Source organism: Gymnoscopelus microlampas, assembly GCF_963454915.1.
Source record: "Gymnoscopelus microlampas genome assembly, chromosome: 16".
NCBI lineage: Eukaryota > Metazoa > Chordata > Actinopteri > Myctophiformes > Myctophidae > Gymnoscopelus > Gymnoscopelus microlampas.
The window spans coordinates 27,088,673-27,110,939 of NC_139953.1; the positions used below are offsets into that span (position 1 = coordinate 27,088,673).

Below are 22,267 nucleotides of genomic sequence, written 5' to 3' on the forward strand. Positions count from 1 at the left end.
TGATTAAATCACAGTAATTGTTCAACTCAGTTTTTCCAGTTATACTGTCCTTGCCACTGAAATGTGGGCATTTGTTAGGAAATAAACCGCTGAGAAGAAATTGCCTTATAGTTTGGTTTAATTGGAAAACATTCCATTTATCGCATCTGCAACTCACTGTCTACCAAAAACTAGATGGACAAGATTACATAGAGCTAGTGCACAGGACCTTTTTCTTATGCAGGCATTTAACTATAATTGCATGTACGCTTTCCTTGACAAAGTAGGCCAGTTTAAATTATTATGGGGTGCGGTGGAGGTGGGGGGTTAATGCATTTGTGAAAGTAGTGGAGATCTGGGTCATATGGAGTCTGTATACTAGAAAAAGGCAGTATACTGTTGGACATGATTCAACACAAGAGAAGAAAAGAGCTGTTCCAGGAATCTAGACAGTGAGTATTTCAGGTCATCACTCCTATTCTCCAAGTGAAAAAACACTTTTATAATTTGTACGTGACCATGGCGGTACAGATTGAGATGAAACGATGCGAGTGGATTGTGTGTGTCTGTGTGTGTGTGTGTGTGTGTGTGTGTGTGTGTGTGTGTGTGTGTGTGTGCGCCCAGACTGGTCAGAGTACCAACACCTGGAAGATTAGGTTTCTCTAGCTGACAATGATAGGCTTTTGTCTTTTCCCTTGAGGACGGTGGCCCAATGTGTCTAGGTACAGCACCCACCCATCCAGTAAACCAACTTCTTCAGTAAGTCAGACAACATAATATTCAGATTCACACCATGTTCTTCAATTACTAAGCTTGCACTGGATGTAAACATGTGTCTAGAGTATGGTTTGTACAACTATAGAACCTAGAATGGTTATTAAGATCAACTGTGAGGTTGGAAATCACAGTGACATGGAGTGGGCTAAGTGTGTAAGCATAGTGTATGTGTAGGTGGAATGTTAGTCTAGTGACTAGTCTGATGTACTGGTGATTCTCAGATACCATAGCAGCGTTTACTGTTGGGCCTTCTGGCTGTGTCATGAGACAAATTCAATGCACCACCTGTGAGGGGAGAGTCTATTTCTTTATTTAAATTTGTATAAATGCATGTAAGGATTGGGAAGTTAAGCTTGGGAATTTTTGAAGTTTTGCCCAATTTCAGTTTTAAAAAATCTTACCTTATAATATTGAACATATCTTTTTGGAAAACAAATGAGGCAATGTTTTGGTTAAAATATCCCCATTGAATGGAAATTCTGTTGAACTGCAACCATGTTATAGGCATAATAATTTGCCAGCATCCCATTTCATAGGAATTCAGCAGAAGTATGACCCTGTTGATAACCCCTATATTTCCTTTTTATTCCTGTGAATTTCCACATGGTATTCCCTTGAATTCCCATGGAAAGTTTCCACCATTGAATACCATCCTAAATGTAACAAACCAAAATGTGATTTGTGATCCGGAAGTGCTAGATGCAAGGCTGAAAAACAAGCCTGCACACGACTCTCTTCTATTTGGAGTGCTGGGAATCGTATGCTCCAACACGATCAAGTCTTTAAAAACATGAAAAATATCCTGGACACACAAGTCTCTCTGCACTTCATCACTGACAATTCAGGCAGTTTTGTGGACGGGTGGTAAGTAAGTATGGTGCTATGAAAATTAGTTGTGATGTGAGTGACACTACTTCTACACTGCATCCTGATACCCGTGTCGCTGTGGCATGTCATGAATGACTTTGTTGAAGCTAAGATTTTCATGCATGAGCTCCAGCTTTGTGTGAGCTCATCCTTGTTGAAACCAGTCCCCTCTGAATGAGCATCATGTATTGGTATCCCTACCAATCACTGGTGAGTGTTGCTGGCATAAGCATTGCATTGTGGCTGGTGTGAACTTCAGCGATAGTAGTCGGAATGGTGTAAACAGATGTACTGATGGCGTGCAGGCCTATCCCCAGGGGCCCTGCGTGGCCCTGTGCAGGTCAACCCGCTGGGGGCCCTTAGGCTCCCTATGTGGGTCCTAAGCGGACATAGCCTTGGGAACCAACCGACCGAGTTATGTGGCTCACAGGGCAGGAGCCTAACTCCTGTTTCTGTAGCGTGAGGCGGCTGGATGTACGGTGTACTATGCACCCTGTATTTAGACTGGCAGTGCCTAAATACATTGGCCAGGATGTCAGGCAACGCAGGCCAGTGTACAGTAGGCATTTATCTAAATGAGCACAGCAATCTTCAGGATCATCACCAAGATCAACAGAACTACTTGACAAGAACAATGTTGGTGCAACTAAACTTAAAAAATATACATTTTGTACATGCAGAAATTAACGACAATGCAACTTTCACGGGTTGGCATTTCCTGGTTTTACACACAAATGCCAGTGCAGTGGGCAGAAGATGTGCACCGTTTGCCAGTGATATGCACACTGACACTGTCTGTCTCGAAACAGACATTGCAATCTTCATAATTTTCACCAATAAAGACAAAACTACTTGTTGGTGTGACTAAGGGATTTGCTCAAAAGGGGGAAAAATACATGCAGAGATTATAACTACAGTATAATGCCACTTTGACAAGTTGCCATTTCAGTGTGGAACCTTGGACTTGTCCATTGCTTTAAGGGAGTTTGGCAAGTAATTGTGATAAATGCAATGCTTGCCTCAATGACAGAGATTGGTTTAGCATTAGCAGAAGAGTAGCGCCTTTATTTCCCTTATTTGGCTAATAAGTGGCAATGGCAAAAAAAACAAGCCATGTTCTCCAATTTAACCATGTAACCATTTCATTAGCATATAAAACCAGCCAAGTGCCCTTTATTAAAAATGTAACTTCCTTTAAAAAATGTAATTAATTCATAATTTATGCTTTCTAATCAGAATGATATCAAGAACTAACCTACTGGTACTAACCTCAATACTACAGAATATAGAAATACTAGTATCATACTACATACACAATCCAAAAGGAAATCTGACACTGATAAACTACATTATTTTAATTGCTCAGTCTAAAAACAAAATGAAACCTGTTGCTCCGGTCTATTCTCTCAGTTTGGTATGCAATCCACAAAGATAACCAGCATTCTATCACATTTGTGTCAGGGTGTCAACATCAGCAAAATTCCAGTGTCTGTATTGTTTTCTAGCCTAGGACATACGGTATCTCACAAAAACAAATATTATATGTTGCCTAAACTAAAGGATGGTACTTTGTAGGAGAAGCATTGCTGTCAGATTCCAACACATAGCCTAGAGCAGTGTTTCCAAACCTTTTTTTCTGCCAGGGCACACCTTTCATAGCCTTATACGCTGGTGTCGCTTGCCAAATAGATATAATTTTAAGCATTATGTCACGTTTTCCGCTTGAAAATCTGTTATTTTCAGCGGGCTGCAGCAAAGTAAAGCTTAAATTAGGCGTTAGTCTGCACCATAACATGTACTATGCACAGAGAAAGGCAGTGTGCCAAGAGTCAATAGTATCTGTATCTGTTTCCTTGACCCGTGGGCCACTTTTATCTGGCATAGCTGTCATTCTGGTCCAGGAACATACAAAGGCAAAGCTATGAAAAAGCCAGTCTCACCATGATGTGCCAAGCCGTGTGAACCCGAGCATGAAAGGCCTGTAGAACACCTTCACTGAGGTGTGCCGCGTGGAAAGGTTGGCCATCTGGCGAGTCCCAGAGTGTACGGTATCACACACTTTGCTCAGGACATCTCCTCTCATCAGGGATTAACTGCAGGAAGAAGACATTTAAAGAGCAGCACGGCATGAGCCAGGCAATAACAAAATACATATCAAAGAGTAGTAGTAGTAAACTAGTACTATCATGTAGTAGCATAAATAACAGTATAATACTCTATCATAATGATACTACTACATACTATTTACTATGACACTACTACATTATGATACTACATATCACCCTATTGTGACACTAATAGCTACATACTATAATACTACACAAATTAATCCCTTAAAGATCAAATATCTGATCTATCGAAAATAGCAGTTCTACAAGCTTGAAGAGCTATTTTCACCACATGTCTGCATTTCTTTGACAAATGTTTGCCTAGTGTGCCAAGTATAGGGATGCTAGGTTTCATGTGGTTAAGCACTGTTTAAAGGTGGATGTTTTCCTTTTTTTCTTGTGAAATAAAATAAATATATAAAACAGTGGGTTGATTTGCCTGTGAATCAAGAGTTTTAAAATCTTGCACTAAAAGGCCATTTAATGTGGCATTTATGGTATTTATATATATACTGTTATGGCCTGATTCTAAGGCCACAACAAAAAAGGGGAACCACACAGAGGGTATGCAAAAAAAGAAGAGTTTTAATAAAGCAGAAAATTTAGTTTCCAACTTACACAGGCAGAGAAACATGCTGCCCACATTAACTGAGGCTAACAAAGGCACGCAGACAAAGTCTAACTGAAGTGCTCTTCTGAAGAGACAAAGCATGGACAGAGCAGGTCTTTTATAGTCTTAGGGGAGACAATGGCCAGGTGTCTCTCCTTCCCCTGATTGTCTCTGACTCCACCCTCCAAACTAGCACTGCAACAGACAATGATTAGACACAGCACACAGAACCCTGGCAAAGGCCTGGGGGACCGTCACAATACATATAAAATCATTAAAATAACCATTTGAATCAATTCCCCATAATTAAATTATGCAATAAAATGGGTTCATGTGTCTTTATGCGAAATAAGGTTAATCTGTCACTAAAATTAATGAGACAAGAAGTATAAATGACTGTAAATGACTGTTCTAGACACCTTCAGGGTTGCAATCAAGCAGGATTCATTTAGAAATACCCCGGGTGCATGAGGACCCACCTCTTCCTTATCTTGATGACACAACTATCTTCAAGGTGTACCTGTCCAAAAGATGTTATGACAGTGTAGCATCTTGAATTCTATGGGCACCTGCCAAGTCAGCTGATGCTTTACTTGTCCTCCCTCTTAATGATACTCACTGGAACATTTTTTATTACTGATGACACAGCTCATTTTTTTATCGTGTGGAACCACGAGCTGACCAACTATTTCATATTTGAGAGGTAATGTGCATCACAGACCATTATGGTTTCAAGTTTAACCACAAGATTAAGCCCCTGTAGTGTCAAAACACTGACTATGACCATTTGTTTTGGATTCTTAAATATTTATTTTTAAATAAAAAACTAAGGAAAACATAGGTCTGGTTCCTAGACATAGATTAGATTTGTCCAGTACTAAAAATAGTTTTCAATGGTTTATGCCTTGGGCACGATATTGTTTTGATCCGTCTCTGGCTTGAAATTGTTTTTCCATTTGAGACGAGGCTTTGGATGTTTGGAGAAACTGTTCCATTGCCTGTATTTCTAAAGCTGGGATTCTGAAGAAAATCCCAAATGTTATTGGCTTGAAGATACATTTATGATTTCAGATTAGTAATTACGTTTCAGGTACAGAAGTCTCTTTCCATACAGTAGACCATGTTCATAGCCAGTAGTTGCCACTATCAACTAGCTGAAAGTTGGGCTCCAACAGCTGCATGCATGTCTCTGGGTAATGCATTGTTGATCTTAAAATAACTTTCAATATTGTATAATCAAAGTTACATCTGAAATGAGGGAGAATACTGTCTACATCTTTCAAAAATTGTCCAACAGCTCACCGTTAGTTGAGGTTTCCTGCTCAATCAGTGCAACAACACCACCAGTAATCGACTCCTACATTTAAGCCATTTACTGGCCAATTTTTCTAAACTTTGTTGAGATCAATGAAGTTGTCTTTGAAACAGTAGTTCTTAACCAAACAACCAGTAACACTGATAACGAAATACACATGGGCACTGTACTCATGCACACTATGACAATTCACTTTGTAAAACACAGTATGGGATATTTTAACAACTCAATTAAGCCACGTAGCATTACAGTAAGTAATTAGTGTAATTACTTGCTCCCACTAAGATTGGATTAATGTGAATTTACAGGAGACCAATTAGAGTACTTCACGTAGCGTGAGAAAGCAGGCATGGGTCCATTACTCTGGGGCCACATGTCATGAACCCTCAATCGCATACTCTTTGCCTCGACCAAAACAATGATGCAACCTTGTCACAACGAGTGTAGCTTTGGATGTGCAATGACAAAGTATCTGTCCTTTTAGTGACATCATAGGCCCTTGATTCTCTCTCATCCCTTTGTTCCTAATAATCAGTACCTCATGCCAAAGTGGATATTTAAGCCTAGGTGTAGCCTCCCATTCTATTAATGGAATTAATGTAATCCTACAGCCTTGTTCCCTTACCATGACAGATCTGAGACAGCCCAACTTGCCAGAGTCCTGATACAGAGTCCTGTCTTCTACACACAGACACATCCTTACAGTGGATCTGTGAATGAAGGGCAGGTAGAAGGTAGAAGTTAATTTTGTCACCGTCGGGCAAAAACCTTGCATCTCCATATTTCATGTTTTTTCGTAAACTAATGTCATAAATCGTCATACAAAAGTTAGCAGATATAGCCCATCTACAAGCTCACAACGTGTCTATCACAACACATTGTGTTCTTGTAGATCTGCTGTTTGGAAACATTTTAAGTGTGCGTTTTTTAAATATTTAACCAATGAAAAGTTTTAACAAGAGCTTTGTCTTAATAACTACAGAATTCATTGGAACACAGGGTATTTTTTCCATTTCCTGAATCATTTTGAAAAAGGTTTTTAACATACATGGTTTCCACCCGACAGTGACGATTTGACAGGATTGGAATGTGCCCTGCTGGACGGTGTTGTCTTGCCAGAGTGGGACAACTAATCCCAGACTTTGAGGATATTCAGTAACATCATCCAACAGCACTGCTTTGATGAATCCAAGCTTAGGCTTAGGTGCATCCAACCAAGTGACCACTCAAAATGGATAACCATCACAAGTCCTAGACCTTATTCATCAGCCTTTGTTCAGCCTGCGACTGGCCTTTTACTACAAATGTGCGAAATCTCTGCGTGCGTGTGTCTGCAGTTCAGGTATCTCGAGAACCATATCCGTCCAACTGACTTTAAACCCAGGGGAGCGCTGTCGTATAGGCAGTTGTCCATAATCGCCGATCCGACCGATCGGAGTTTGTTACATCATTATTGTACTTTGCACTAATATATGGAGCATATATTGTTATATATATATATTATATATTATATATTTGGGCATGCCTGACAAGGAACTCTATATCGGCATAAAAGGGACACAGACGGGTACAACGGGTACTCTGACAATGGGTATTGCATAGCGGGGTGGGCTACGCATTCCCAACGTCTCATTCCCTAGTAGGCCGGTACCCAACGGGCATATGTTTATAGTATACAACCATATAGTATGTACTAACAAATAAACCTGAAGATACTGTCTATCACAATTTGAAGCACATGCCACATTGCCAACAAACACTGGCATTGTAAACATCTTACAACAATTGTTAACTGTTGCAAACAATAATGTTTGACACAAAGACAATACACAATTAATGTAAAGTAACTGTTATTTAATAACCATTATTCATTCACCAACTGTACAGATACAGTTTATAATTCAGCGTGTCCATACAGACACTTGGCAGCAATACTGCAGAGTAACGCTTAATTTATGCTCTGTCGTATAACAGTGTCGCATGCTGGAAATATCAGATCTACAAGGTCACGGTGCGTGAGCTTGTAGGTCTGTTATTTTTGGTGTGTGACACCATTGTACGGCAAAGTATAAATCGGGCTTAAAGGCACAAGCATCCATTCATGGGGACTGCACAGTGATGTCATACGAAATAACACGATGACCTGCATGAGAACAAAACAAAAAACTCTGACCAATATTCTCCATCAGCCGTACAGGCTTTGTCAGAATGGGCCTCCTCATTCAACTGCCTGAACGGGAGGCCAATGTTCAGTTTTACAGCATTTTCCCTGGTTGAGTTTAATAACGCAACATTATATCAATGAATAAAAATGGATAACAAGTGATAGTGTAAAAACAAATGGGTAGACAAATATGAAAATATATATATATATATTGCCAAGTTACACACTCACTGCAACACACAAATGTGAATAAAGAACACCTTGATGGATGAATCTGATTGACCTAGAATAATACAGTACAGCCTCTTCCTTAATAGTCCACATATCATGGACATACTGCAGTCCTTTGGTGTATTCAAGATGGACTCATGAAAGTGAATTTGCTACATCGCTGACAGCAGTGGCAGATACTGCCAATAAATGAGTACAGAATCAAAAGTAACCATAAACTTATCCAAGTTCCTAATGTTTGCTGGTGAGATGAGGCGCAGCGTAGCATCTATAGGCGTTGGTGTGTAGGCTAAGCGCGGTTGGTGGCTTCATCTTTGTGCAGTGTAGGCCTAATCAGAACGTAAATCCCCATAGGGTTGAAGAGCTCGTCAAGTGCTCACTGGAAAGAGATCATCCTCTCGATAATCAAAGGAAGAAAAAAAAAAGGGGGAAAAAGGCAATACTAATCTAAGCTCAGCGCCCAGGATCAACTTCACCTGATCCTACTGGCTGTGACAGCATCCTGAATATTGAACTCCTCTGCTCTTCAGACACAGTAGCCCCCTTTATTCCCATCGTCATGGAGTTACTCCCTCCTGGTCCATACTGCAGCCCAGTGCTTCTATGTCATTGCTGATGTCAGTTATCATTCGGTCCCACTCGTCGCCCTCGGAGGCCTCCTGACCCCCGTCGGAGCCTCCGCTGTCGCCGCTCCCTCCCGCCCCTCCATTGCCATTGGTGGTGGAGTCCGAGGCAGAGCTGGCCGCGCGGCGGTAGCGGCCAAAGCTGTCCGTAATGATGCCGCGGCCGTCCTTCACGCCGATGGTCTCGAGGAAATTCTCAAAGTGCTGGCTGTCCTTCTCTGGGATGAAGGGACGCAGGCCTGCAAGGGAAGAGGAGGGTCTTAGATGGGTCTGGAGTAAAGATATGTCCATTAACAATTAAGAACCTCTTTTAAAAGTTCTTAATGGCAATCACTGGCCATAGTGGAAAATTCTGAAGTTCACTAGCCTCTTGCAGGTTTTCATAAGCCACTATGGTACACTTTTATGAAGACTCCTGAAGGATGGCTTGCAGTGTACTGTAGATGAACTTAACAGCCATAGTTAATATCTACCTGACATCTGTGCAACAATAACTTCTCTGCCTAGGTTCAAATACTGTACCACCGAAGTGGAAAAAGCAGCACTCCAAAACAAAGGATGCAAGACTGGCTCAGATACACATTCTTATTTATTGAGAAGACGTTCTCAATTTATTTATTCAGAACGTGTTCTCAATAAATAAGAATGTGTATCTGAGCCAGTCTTTCATCCTTTTTATTTTGGAGTGCCGCTTTTTCCACTTGGTAGTATTTGAACCAAGTTATATTCATAGCTGAGCACCCACTGCCTAAACAAAAAGGCATCCAGAGGAAGTGCACCTGCTTTTTTTCTTACTTCTCTGCCTACTTATGACAATGAAGTTTAACCCAAGACACTCACACTACCCAACCATTTGTCTAATAGTAAATATCAATGTACTGTAGACCGGTGGTTGTCAAAGTGGGGTTAGGGACCCCCAAGGGTTCTCTGGGGGGGTTCCAGGGGGTCCCAGGCTAAATAAGTTAATATAGCAACAAAACCAGTTTTACCACTTTCAGTCAATTCTTTGCTTCCGCTATTCAAAAATAGCTGATCTACAAGCTCAACGTGTTTTTAAAACGTTGATCACAAATCTTCTCTTAACCCATTAAGACCGGGAACTCATCTGTGTAACCACTTAAACCCTTATTTTATACTTTGGCTATTCAAAAATAGCAGATCTACAAGCTCATAGCGAGTGCTATGAGCTTGTAGATCTGCTATTTTTTTTAAATCGTGAACATTTGTGCAAATATTTGAATGTATATTTTTTAATGGGAACATTTGTAACTCAAATCTTTGCTTCTGGAGGTCCCTGGAACAAAATATTTTGAGATAGGGGTCTGTGGCCAAATACATATAATTTTGGGGGTCCTTGACATGAAAAAGTTTGAGCACCACTGATATAGCATCATACTTTTTTCAATATACTGTTAGGATTTAGAAGACATTTGTAGAATCGGCCTCAGGTCTTAATGGGTTGATAATCTAAATGTTTGAGACGGGAAGAGGGATCATACCCAATAGAAGGAACTTCCTGCTGTCTCCATACAGCTGTCTCAGGTTAATGCAGAACTCGTGGATGGAGGCACCATTACGATACTCATGCAGCAGAGTAGCAAACTGCTGGATCTCCTGAGAGGACAGCTTGGTCCGCAACTGCAATAAACAAAGGTTAAGAAGACAAGAAGGAAAAAAAAGATAAAGCATTTCATTGCCAAAAATACCCATTTGCGGTACAGATAAAAGCTTACACTGTCAAAACATCCATAAACATCAAAAAATACTGTATACATTCATCTGTATACCATTGCTGTGAGTCAGAAACCTTGTAAATTAATGCTCACTACTTCATCATACAGTGTCACGCAAAAGCAGCGAAAATAGCCGATCTTCAAGCTCACAATCTACTAGATCTGCTATTTTAGCTATTTCTGAAAAATGGTAAAGTGGTTAAGTGTGTCCGTTTTTACCAATGAAAAATATGAACAAGAGCTTGTGACTACTACATTGGATCACAGATATTCTTTTTGCATTTTCTGAAAAGTAACAGTTTTGGACATACAAGGTTTCCACCCGACAGCGACAATACAAACATTTCATACAGAAAATGCTTTTATAATGCGCTACAGTGTTTTCATCATTCTTCGGTTTAAAGTGCAAGCCAAGTGACCATATTCACACGGCAGCCATTTTGTTCTAACGTCATTCTCTAGGTGCTGGAAACCCTACCTCAAGGGCACTGCAAGGCACTACAATAACACCCTGAAACAACTGTCAACTACAGTAGATTCAAATCTGTATCCTCCCGTACAATATTGTTAGCCATATCAGTGAGATGCAGTGGTGGAAAAAGTACTCACATTTTTTACTTAAGTAAAAGTATCAATACTGCAATGTAGAAATACAAGTGAAAGTCCAAAATTCAAAATGTACTTGAGTAAAAGTACAAAAGTCTTGGTATCAAAATGTACTTAAAGTACCAAAAGTACAAAAAAAAGGGTTAGGGTAAGTAAGTACTCATTATGCAGAAAGTCCCATTACACAAGTTTTCAAATGTGTTTTTTCGATTACTTTTTTATTTTATTTTATATTATATAATCATTAAAAATAAACGAAAAAGGTAATTGAAAAAACACGCCTCCTCATGTATTAGAAGAACAATATCAGTCACCAGAACCAAGGACGGGTGTTTCTGATTAATCTAACATGTTTAAAATGGAGTTTGAAGTTACAATGGGTTTGTGTAGGAAGGGGGCTGGTCTGATAAAATGAATATCAAATATCTAAAAACTGTCCGGGGGGCTCACAAAAGCCTGAGTAGACGATAAAATTACCCACATTTTTTTCGAAAGTGAAATATCCTTACGGTAAGTACAGTACTTGAGTAAATGTGCTTAGTTACTTTATGCCACTGGTGAGATGTGCAAGTAGTGAAGTTATTGATCTTTGTAGTCATGGATAGAGACAGATTGAAATAATCAATGAAGTTATGCTGTTGTGCCTCATGCATCAATACACATTGCACAGTGTGGGTTAATGAGCTTAATTTGTTGATGAGCAAAAAAGCAGAAGGTGGACTTCAGAGAATGGGAAGATGAGACACCCAAATTAACATTTTCATAATTAATGACACTAGACCATACCTGAAGGTATTATTTCACCCACCCACTACCCATCTGCTAGTAAACACTTAAAACCATATACCGTAAATTTCGGACTATAAGCCGCGACTTTTTCCCCATTTTTCGACCCTGCGGCTTATATAACGGTGCGGCTTATCTATGGATTTTTATAGCTAACGGCCACTAGGGGACCTCCTAAATCTAGGGATTTTACACCCGCGGTTTATAGTCCAGTGCGGCTTATATATGTACAAATCATTCAATTTAGCTGCTGCGGCTTATATTCAGGTGCGGCTTATAGTGCGAAAATTACGGTACTTCCTTGACCGGGGTCCTCCAGGGATCTGTCTTTTCTCTAATTCTTTCCCCTCTACAAGAAATCTCTTTGCCGGAGAGTCGATCACAACATGTTACGGTGCCAAATGTTTGCCTATTATGACATGACCAGAAGAGGGACACTACGGGTTCAAGTGGTTAATCAGAATGTTACGTTTTGTGGCCCAACCTGACGATCTACCAATTAACTGCACACACACACACACACACACACACACACCGTGGTCATATAGTCCTGTAGCAGCTCTGCAGCAGTGGTGCTGAGCTCCCCCTCACTGGCAGTCTTGGTCTGAGGTGAGGCCGGGGTAGAAGCTGACGGAGAATTACCTCCTGCCTCCAGAGAACCCTGGAATGAACTGAGAAGAGAATAAAAGGTCATGAGGAGGATCATTGGTTAATGAGGCATGTATTGAAAACATAACTGGTCAGTTAATGGTTCCCCCCAAATCATCAGGTGGCCCAAATGGAATCTGCACTCTGCAGACACTTTTATTTTCTGCAGCATTTTTGGCTGTCAACTGATGGAAAATCTGAGTTCTGAGGATATTGTGAATTCCGGCATTTGAAAACATTGAAAGAATGTGGAAATGGAAGCAAAATCGTTAAGGAGTAAGCGTTTCCATTTCGTTTTGACCACAAGGCAAAGGGCATAAAAAATGACATGCTAATTCTGAGGTGTCAAGTATTTAGGCTGTGGCGACAGATGGCAAAGAAAAGAACTTCTTGAGATATGTGGCAATTCTTCCCTGGCCACAGCCCATACAATGGAAGCATAATAACCAACCAATGGACTGAGTACTTACAAGGTGCTATCCTCTGCTTCAAAAGTGTCCTTGTTCACTTTACTTGAGGAGTCATCTGCAAAATTACAGAAGTACATCGAAAGGTTTGTAATATTCCATGATGCAATATTCAAAGTTGTGAAACTTCACGAGAGGAGACAAAGCTCAAGAGAGTGATTTGAATGTATTAAGACCCTTGAAAACAAAGTGGTACACCACACTCTGTATGAAACCACTATCTGCACCGTGGCTGCAGAGAAGTGTAATGTAGTGTCTGTTATTTTCCTTTGCTCAAAGAAAATCCACTTTTTTAAAATTGCTTCCATCCCTCAAGCTAAATATTCGCAAGATTATTAGAGCTATAATAATCTAGCAAGCTAAAATAGTTTAACATTTTGTAATGAACGTTTTTCATGCTTATTATACTTACTAAGGGAAAATATAATAACCCAAGCGGCTAATTTGTCATTCATGCAGTGAGTGAGTTGATGTATGATCTCTCTTACCACTGTATAGTGAAAGGTGTCTGGTAGGTGTGGTGGCTCCATCGAAAATGGCTCTGTCCAGGAAGTCGATGGTGGACTCGGTGTAAACAATCTGAAAGACCTGGCTAAGCAGGAGACAAAGCTCCTCCGCTGCTGCCTGCAGACCGAGACGTTACATTAATTAACAATACACGTGGCAAAGATTTTATGGAAAACATTGTTCTCCTCATGATGTCAGCATTATCTTCAGGACCTTACAAAATAAGTAGAGCTTCATACTCTCTCAACTAAGAACCATGTACCACTGTGTTAGATTTGACTTTGCACACTTTGATAGATAAAAGTATAACAGATTAATTGAAAAAAGAAAAAGAAAACACACCAACAAAAAACAACATATCATATACAATTGGGAACAAACATGATATGATTTTTGCACAAAGGCTGTGCGTCTAGACTGCACCACACAATCCCCGACTCCTTTTAGAAACCTTATGCAATACAACATGAGACTGCATCCTACCTTGTTCTCAACAGCCAGCACGAGTAGACAGCAGACTTCAACTAAGACTGCCCCACTCTCCGATAGAGAGCTGAGTGTCTGAGATTTGTTGAGATCCGGACATGAGCTTGGACAGGGGGAGCCCCCGGACTCCTGGGCTAAAATACAAACAATAAACATACACTGTCAAATCAGATGATATCAGTTTCTATTCAACTCTGTTCTTTGAGTGCCGTTACTGTATATCCTTTTGATTAAGGTCAAATTCAAAAGCATGAATACTAGTTTGTAAGCATTGCATGTCACTCGTACATACTACAGCATGACACAGACATCATTTTATAAACAGGCAACTCTGATGCTTCTGACAAGCTGGAGGCATGGTTTCAGCACCCGTTTCTAAGCAGCAAATGGTAAGAGTTGGTTTAGGAAAACTGCCACAACTCTGTTCAGTAGTACCTGTTTTGAGCACCACTAAGTGCAACGAGTCGTCCCTGATGTAGGAGACGGCAGCGATGTCGTGTATGGGCACTCTGAGGATGATGTCCTCCCCGTCACGCCAGACCAGCTTGATATTGTACGCCGATAGGCTGACAACTGCATCCTGCTCCGACGTCAGCTGGCCTGCCAGCTGATGAGATTTCTGAGGGACAGCGAGGGGTTCAGCGATCCATGTTATTACAGGGAAGATAGAAATACCATAGCATCTGGTGACTGTGATATTCCAACTGCCACCAGATTGTGTAAAGTGAGCACTTACGCCTAATTCACACCAGCAGCTGTATACGCTGTTGGTGTGAATTCAGTGTTAGCCATTTTGTTTCTGTTTTCATACCAGCTAAATCATATTCAGTGAGATGTGTGGAAGTTGAATCCTGGTCATCAGATGCTTACCCTTGCATTGTCAATGAGCTGCAGGACCTCTGTCCTACTTGAGGGGTTCAAGTATCCAGGTACTGATGTCAGCTGCCCCAAGTACTGAACAAAACAAAACAAAACAAAACAAAACAAAACATGGGACTCTCATCCCCCCTGAAGTATGCAATTAACCAATCACAACCTAGTATACTGTAGGTGATATAGGGAAACAAGAGACTAACATTCCCTCCCTGTCTAATCTTTAGTTATTGATAGTAAGTTACTATATGCACAGTTTGAAGTCGTACACATCACAACGCAGTGTTCAATGGTTAATTTAAATACACAAACAGTTGTCTGACCCTTGTCTCTAGGGAGGCCAGCAGATGCCAGATGCATGGTGCCATCATACTCACTTTGACCTCCTTCTCGATGTAGTCGTTAAGCAAGATGTCGGGGTCAATGCGGTGGTCAGGCAGGGAGAGGGAGAAGGTGTGGAGGGCCCTACGCTCAGTGGCCTTCTCCTGGGCCTTCTTGTCCCTGCCCTTCTCTCCTTTCAGGAAGACACGCTTGAATGGAGACACGATACCAGGCTAATGGAAGAACAGAGGGAGACGGAGAAAGAGACGCATGTTGAGAATCACTTGAGAGTTTGTTACATATCAAAAGCCCCTGTGTTCCTGTATCCATTTGTAATTCTGAGGAGTTAAATTAACCCGGATGATTTTACTGGGTACGGTTGTGGAGATCCAACAACCACGGTTAGTCTTTTGCCAGGGGGGGTCCTCTAGACTAGAGAACATTTTTGAGAGCCTGCAACATTTGGTAGCTTGTGTGGCTTTTCTAAAACATAAATCACAGGCAGCCGGCCCTCCTGATCCTCTGTAACAGCATATCATTAGTTCATCATTACATGACTCCATTCATGTCCATAAAAACGCAGATGACGCAGATCGTAACGAGAAGGAAGGCAGAAAACCAAATCTATTGCAGCAACAAGGTTAACCAAAAGAACAAGAAAACCTCTTTACTCTGCCAATTTGCTGTGGATGACAGACCTCATCCAGCTTTGCAATTCTGCTTACTCTGCTTTCCCCGCCTCTGCTATTTGCTACAATGTGAGACATGGCTCACATCACAGTGCAGTCTGAATTACACTTAGTTGCACTGAAAATAGTAGCACTATTCTACAAGATTGTAGATCTGCTATTTTCAGTGCACTTATAAATTAGGCATGAGCGTGAAAATACGTAGCTATCTATGTTACTGAATGCCTGTACTCCAAATAAACAAAAACAAAACAATTTGCTTTAGGGTTGTGTATGGTTTAGCTACATCATGTATGTTAGAGGATGAATAACCAGATGCAAGCATCAAAATCTACTCAAAAGATTGAGTTATCATCTCACTTCCACTGTGGTAACTATGACCACAGATGACACAAAAAAAAGAAAAAAGAGAGAGAGACAGAAACCAATGCATATTTTCCTTCATCCTCTCAAAATTCATATCTTGATTGTAGCCATTTAACTAAATAAGAACCAGAAGTGAGTTCCAACTAAACTTCAATTACATTTTGCCAAGAATATAGTTAAAAGCCTATTTTATACTTGGTTGCGCATCATGTCTTGCTCTTAACTAGCAGATCCACAAGCTCAGCTCACAACACGTCATGTTGCAATGTGTTACAGCTACTTTTGATGCGAGATACGATGCACAACTAAGTACTATATCACCCTTTACAAACAACAGCGAATCCACAATTCCAAAGCATTGTACAAGTGTCCTACCTCATACTCCATGAACTCGCACTTAACTACGTAGTCGCCAATGCAAACAGCAAGCAGACAGTGGGTGCTCAGCTGCAGGCGTTTCTCGCCTTACACTAAGCACGCTTCCCTTGGACAGAGAACACTTGTCACCTGTTGTCTCCAGTCCAACAAGAGTCTGCAGTGACAGTTGCCAACTGGGGAGTGACATGCAGGGTCATACAGTCTCCTTGTGTAGACACACACACACACACACACACACACACACACAAGTGTGTGTGTGTGTGTGTGTGTGTGTGTGTGTGTGTGTGTGTGTGTGTGTGTGTGTGTGTGTGTGTGTGTGTGAGTGAGGGGTGTGTCACCCACAAAGGAAAAGGAGCGTCTCGCTCTCTATACGAGACACACGAGAACAGGAAGAGGACCAACCACGACTTCCTGGTGACACGTATTCATACTTTGAAAGACTGCAACTGTACATGGCCTCTGTTAACTACGCTTTTGTTTTGCACATTGTAATAATGAGATTCAGCTCAGGAGGCCATCTGATTTCTTATGTTTGTTATTGCCAATTGGTTCCCTGAATCAGTGCCTGTCTCTGTAATGTAAATAACAAGGGCCTACAGTATATACTTAGTTGAGCGGGAGCCCCCAGGGATCTATACTAGGCCCCCGTCTTTTTTCCCTTAACACCAAATGTCTTTGCCGAAAATAGCAGCTCTACAAGCTCACAATGTGTTGAGTTGCAACGTGTTGTGAGCTTGTAGATCTGCTATTTACTCGCGTTCGCCCCCAGAATAGGGATGCTAGGATTTGTGTGGATAAACCATACCTATCTTATCTTGCCTGTAATGTGGTTGTTTCTGGACATCCAGTCGTGACATATAATCCCTCATATCAGACTGTGTGGAACAGCACGGTCTATGCGCAGTGCATTATTTAGCAGTGCGTAGCAGCAGCACCAGGCCACTGGTACAAGACAGGACTCAGGAGCATTAACATTTCATGACCCGTCACCTGTCCTGTGAAATGTGAGACAAAGGCTCCCACAGGTGACCCCGGCCTGGCCATCACGGCACAAGGGTTCACCATGAATGAGAGTGCCGTATTCGGCAAGAGCTTTGAGCTTATTTGGAGCAACAAAAGCATGAGCTGGTTTTGTCCAGAGTGGATGAAAAAGCTGCCAGTAACTTAGGAAGGGCATTGGAACTTTGCACCGATCAAGGAAACAGCTGCAAAAATCATTCCTGGCTGAAGAACACCAAGATGGGAATTTGAGAGTGTGTGGACCTGTGCTTAGGCAAAGGAGAGCCAAGGCAAGTACTGCACAAACTAAGATTATTTCATTAATCATCTGATCTCCTATGTAAAACAATCCTGGTGTGCGGGTGGATGGTAATATAAATGTACTACTAAACACAATTATGGCTGGGAGATTCTCAAGTGAAGCAAGTAGACTTATCGTTAGTATACTCTAGTCTGTACACCTTCCTTGCCCTTATTCCTATAACTGCTGCAGCCCCAGGCTATCGCGTCCTGTAAATATGTATCATCAGTTCATGAAAATCGTGTACCAGCCAGCGCATACGAGTCTTCGTACATGCATGCATCACAACTAAAGTCTTCCATGAAGTGAATACAAAATAAAATTCAGACAAAACGTTATTCAATAACACCACCAAGTGGAACAAAACAGAACTGTGTGTGCAAGGCCAACATCTCTTCTCTAAGCCATGCATAAAGTCATGAAATTGAATTAAATATGATAAGGTTTTTTTAATTTTTATTTATTGGTGGTCACTAAAAAGCAACTATGGGGCAGTGCTGCAATTTGACATGTAAATTGCAGTTGCTGCAGGAGGATAAAGTAATCATACTACTTGTCATGTGTCAATGTATCCGCCCTAAACTTACTCTTGTGGAAAAGTGAAGATATCTTACAAAATGCACATTTTCTGTCAGAACTTTCAAATGGATATGATACTAGCTCTAGATGTTAAATATAGATCTGACCCCAAATCGCAGCAATTCATTGGGTGACTACACGCAGAGAGAGCTGCAGACAGAGACAGAGACTGCAGTGAGAGAGAGATGCAGACAAGAGTCGCGACAGAGAGAGATGCAGACAGAGAGAGAGAGAGAGAGAGAGAGAGAGAGAGAGAGAGAGAGAGAGAGAGAGAGAGAGAGAGAGAGAGATGCAGACAGACAGACAGAGAGAGAGAGAGAGAGAGAGAGAGAGATGGATCCAAAGAGGGAAATTCCGTCACCATGGCAATTACTGCAATCATAAAAACAGAGGAAGAGATCAAACAATACATGCGAAATATGGAATATCAGCCTAGATCTAGGAATCCCCATCATGAGTGAGAGTGACACTGCTGACCACTGCCCATGACAGCTGGGTGGGCACACAACCCTTCAGACAGTGACACCCACACCTTCCCATAACAATGACAGTACAAAGACTTCATGGAGCCTGGAGACACATTATGATGCCATATTAATTATGTGCGTGATTATAACAACCACACTGGGGCTGTTCATAAATACATGGCTCTCGTTATTCCAAGCACCTAAATAAATACATTCCGTTCAAATGTATCTTCAGATAATCAACATCCATGAGATTTAAAGTTGATGACGTGACAATCTGAGAAATGATTAGCCCTGATCCATGACTGTCATATTATATGACAGTCATTTGTCAATGTATCTGCCCTATACTTACTCTTGTGGAAAAGTGAAGATATTTTACTGAATGCACATGTTATGGCAGAACTTTCAATTGCATATAATACTAGATATAGAGCTGACATGACAGATGACCGTCTTGTGATCCATGGCTAAGAAATTATATAAATAAAAACAGGGTTTAGCTGGCTGACAATGGACTGAGATTGACTGGAGTTCAAGTTCCATCTGTAACTTTACAGGCTAGAGGTGGTAAGAGCAGTATCACTATCCCATGAAGGTCACCCCAGTGGTTCTCAAAGTGGGGGGGGGGGTCCCCAGGAAAAATATAGCATCACAATCATTTTACCCACTTTTGGCTATTCAAAAATAGCAGATCTACAAGCTCCGTGCGTCACTTGTATGTCTGCTATTTTGTTTCACATTTTTGACAAATCTTGAAAGTGAATAATTTTACATTTTTCAACACAAGTCTTCTCTTCTGGGGGTCCCCTGGCACAAAACATTTTCAGATGGGGTCTGCGGCCACATATATATGAATTTGGGGGTCCTTTAATTGGCACCAAAAAAAGTTTGAGAACCACTGGTTCTAACCAGCTGAATTAAATGTATCATCGTTTAGCCAAACTTAGCACAACAAGCATCAGCTTGAAACTCCAGTGAACAGACAGAGTTCTGTTAGCAACAGGGTGTAGGTACTGGGTAGTAACTGCTACGTTCATAAACTAGCTAACTAGAAGTTATTGCCAATGTGCCAAACTTACCTTTTTCACTTTTTTCACATCATCGTCCATTTCTAAGTAAAGGTCTTCCTCTTCATATTCAGTTCATTTGCGACACAAAACACAGCTGGCGACATTATAGCTAATATAACGTTAGCTCTGCCTCTCTCTGCCTGTGGTTAGCTTAGCATGTAGCCTAGCATCCTGGAGAGGGATGCTGATAAGAAAACATCATCCCGACTTTAGTCATAACTAAGCATTATTCACATTATTCCTCAGCGACATAAAACAAATATATAAGACGAGAGAAACTATCCGTCCGTGTTTTCTTACGGGTACGCTTACGTGTAATTAAACCAGCAACAGATATATTATAATAAATAGGAAAACAAACTCAGGAAAAACAGCACAAACTTTTCAATCCTGCCGCCATTTTGGGCGTTAAACTGTAGTCCATCATGCCTTGCACTGCACAGCACAACAGCTGTGGAAAAAGTCAAAGGTTATGTTATGTTATGCAGTGGTGTAAAGTAACTACCGGTAAGTACATTCACTCAAGTACAAGTTTGAGGTATTTTTTTTTTACTTTACTGGACTACTTTTCAGTACTTTTACTTCTACTCCACTATATCTCAGAGGCAAATACTGTACTTTTTACTCCACTACAATTATTTGACAACTTATAACAATATGTATGTTTGTATTCATACATATTGTACATTTTATGTATGAATATGTTATTGTAAACACACACACACACACACACACACACACACACACACACACACACACACACACACACACACACACACACACACACACACACACACACACACACACACACACACACACACACATTATATTGACATGGCAGTAACTGCCTGTTAATGCAATTGTGGATGCAATATTTAGTTTCACACTTTTCCTGAAATGATGCTCCACTGAGGCCTAATAACAAATTAATTAGTTTCATATTGTAGCTGATGATAAAAACAACAACTCTAATTTAGCTATATATATATAGGATATATGTATAATCTGTATAGGAAATAATCAATAAACCCCTGATAATCACCTATTACCAAGTTATATCAAAAGTGCATTAGGCCTAATTACTGTACACAGACTCTTTTGATCTGTCAAAGTGTAAAACGTGCATGTGAATACATTTACTGGTATAGGTTTCACTTTCAAAGACTATATTTATTTTTTTCTCTTCTGGGAGGAACAGTCTGATATATTAATCTACAGTAAGGCTTGACATTACATTTTTCAGCATAATATTTCTCTTTTCATCTAAAAACCAAAACATACAAAAAGAACTTTAGCACCATATGTTATTAATAATATTCATATTGTTCCCAAAAATAGGGGTTTAGTACAATACTGGACATCAGTTTTGTTTTTTTAAAGAACGGGGATTCCATGAAACAATTTACTTACATTTTATATTTAACAACAACAAATAAATCATTCTTTATATTATATGCTCTCAGTCACAACATGTTGTGTGAGTACACTTTCATAGAGATGCTACAGACTGTAGCAATTAGTTTGCTTACTGACATTGTGCCAACAATTTAAATACCCCAGATAAATCATAGCTTAGAGAGTATCCTGATAAATTTGTGAAATACATCAACAAGCTAACACAATCTAGAAATTGATTGAATATTTAACAAAGCAATATTCCCCAACACCATCAAAAATCAGCAGCAATTAATATGACAACCATAGTCGCTTCATTGGAATATCAAATCCATTTTTTAAACAAAATATTACAGCCAATTCTACAGTAACAACAAAAGTAGATACACACAGGTTAAGGACATAGAGATGACAGGAATTTACAACACAGCAATCACATTCTATACTTTTTACCCAAATTCAGTTTTCAGAAGTACGCTTGTGCTTCTGGTCATGTGCCAAAATGATGCATTTTTGTCATTTGCTTGTTTCATTCTCTCAGGAAAAAAAGTCCTAGTGCAGATCGAATCATAGTAAAAAATGAAATTAATGCTGAAAATATCATGATAAACATTACATGACAAGAGAATAACTGTTGTTTTTGTGCAGATTGAAAATCATAAGTGGCACCATTGATAGTTGAGTTCTGCTGTAAACTGTGTACAATTGAGGTGCTAGTTCCCGAGCATTGTGAGTCTGCAAGTTTTTGGAGGCAGGGTCTTTCTGTCAACCGGAAGGCCATGCTCTTAGAAAGCCACAAAGCGGACTCAGCAGTCCACAGATTGTGGTAGCACCTTTTCAGATGGGTTTATTGAGCACCAGGTTATAAACAAAGAAAAACTATGCACCGTTTTATCATCTGAGCATACTGCGCCAAACG

The 22,267-nt window shown here is 40.4% G+C and overlaps 1 protein-coding gene across 2 annotated transcripts; it reads right to left on the bottom strand.

The window, feature by feature from the left end:
* Positions 1-7,495: 7,495 nt before the first annotated feature.
* On the bottom strand, positions 7,496-20,354 carry ccm2 (CCM2 scaffold protein). 2 transcript variants are annotated; one of them, XM_084082790.1, is made up of 10 exons: positions 19,963-20,354; positions 15,158-15,334; positions 14,778-14,861; positions 14,343-14,526; positions 13,905-14,041; positions 13,403-13,538; positions 12,918-12,972; positions 12,335-12,470; positions 10,174-10,312; positions 7,496-8,913 (listed from the first exon to the last, which is right to left on the bottom strand). In XM_084082790.1, exons 1-10 carry the CDS (start codon positions 19,990-19,992, stop codon positions 8,609-8,611), a joined length of 1,383 nt encoding a protein of 460 aa, XP_083938916.1. In that variant the 5' UTR covers positions 19,993-20,354; the 3' UTR covers positions 7,496-8,608. The 2 variants fall into 2 exon arrangements, with proteins under 2 accessions (XP_083938916.1, XP_083938917.1); XM_084082791.1 differs by lacking the exon at positions 19,963-20,354 and adding an exon at positions 16,532-16,747.
* Positions 20,355-22,267: the final 1,913 nt, after the last annotated feature.

Coding starts and splice junctions, on each gene's coding strand:
- ccm2 (XM_084082790.1), bottom strand. CDS start 19,992: ATGGACGATGATGTGAAAAAAGTGAAAAAG. Junction 14,862..15,157: donor ACATCGAGAAGGAGGTCAAA/GTGAGTATGATG, acceptor TGTTTTGTTCAG/TACTTGGGGCAGCTGACATC. Junction 14,527..14,777: donor AGCTCATTGACAATGCAAGG/GTAAGCATCTGA, acceptor GCTGTCCCTCAG/AAATCTCATCAGCTGGCAGG.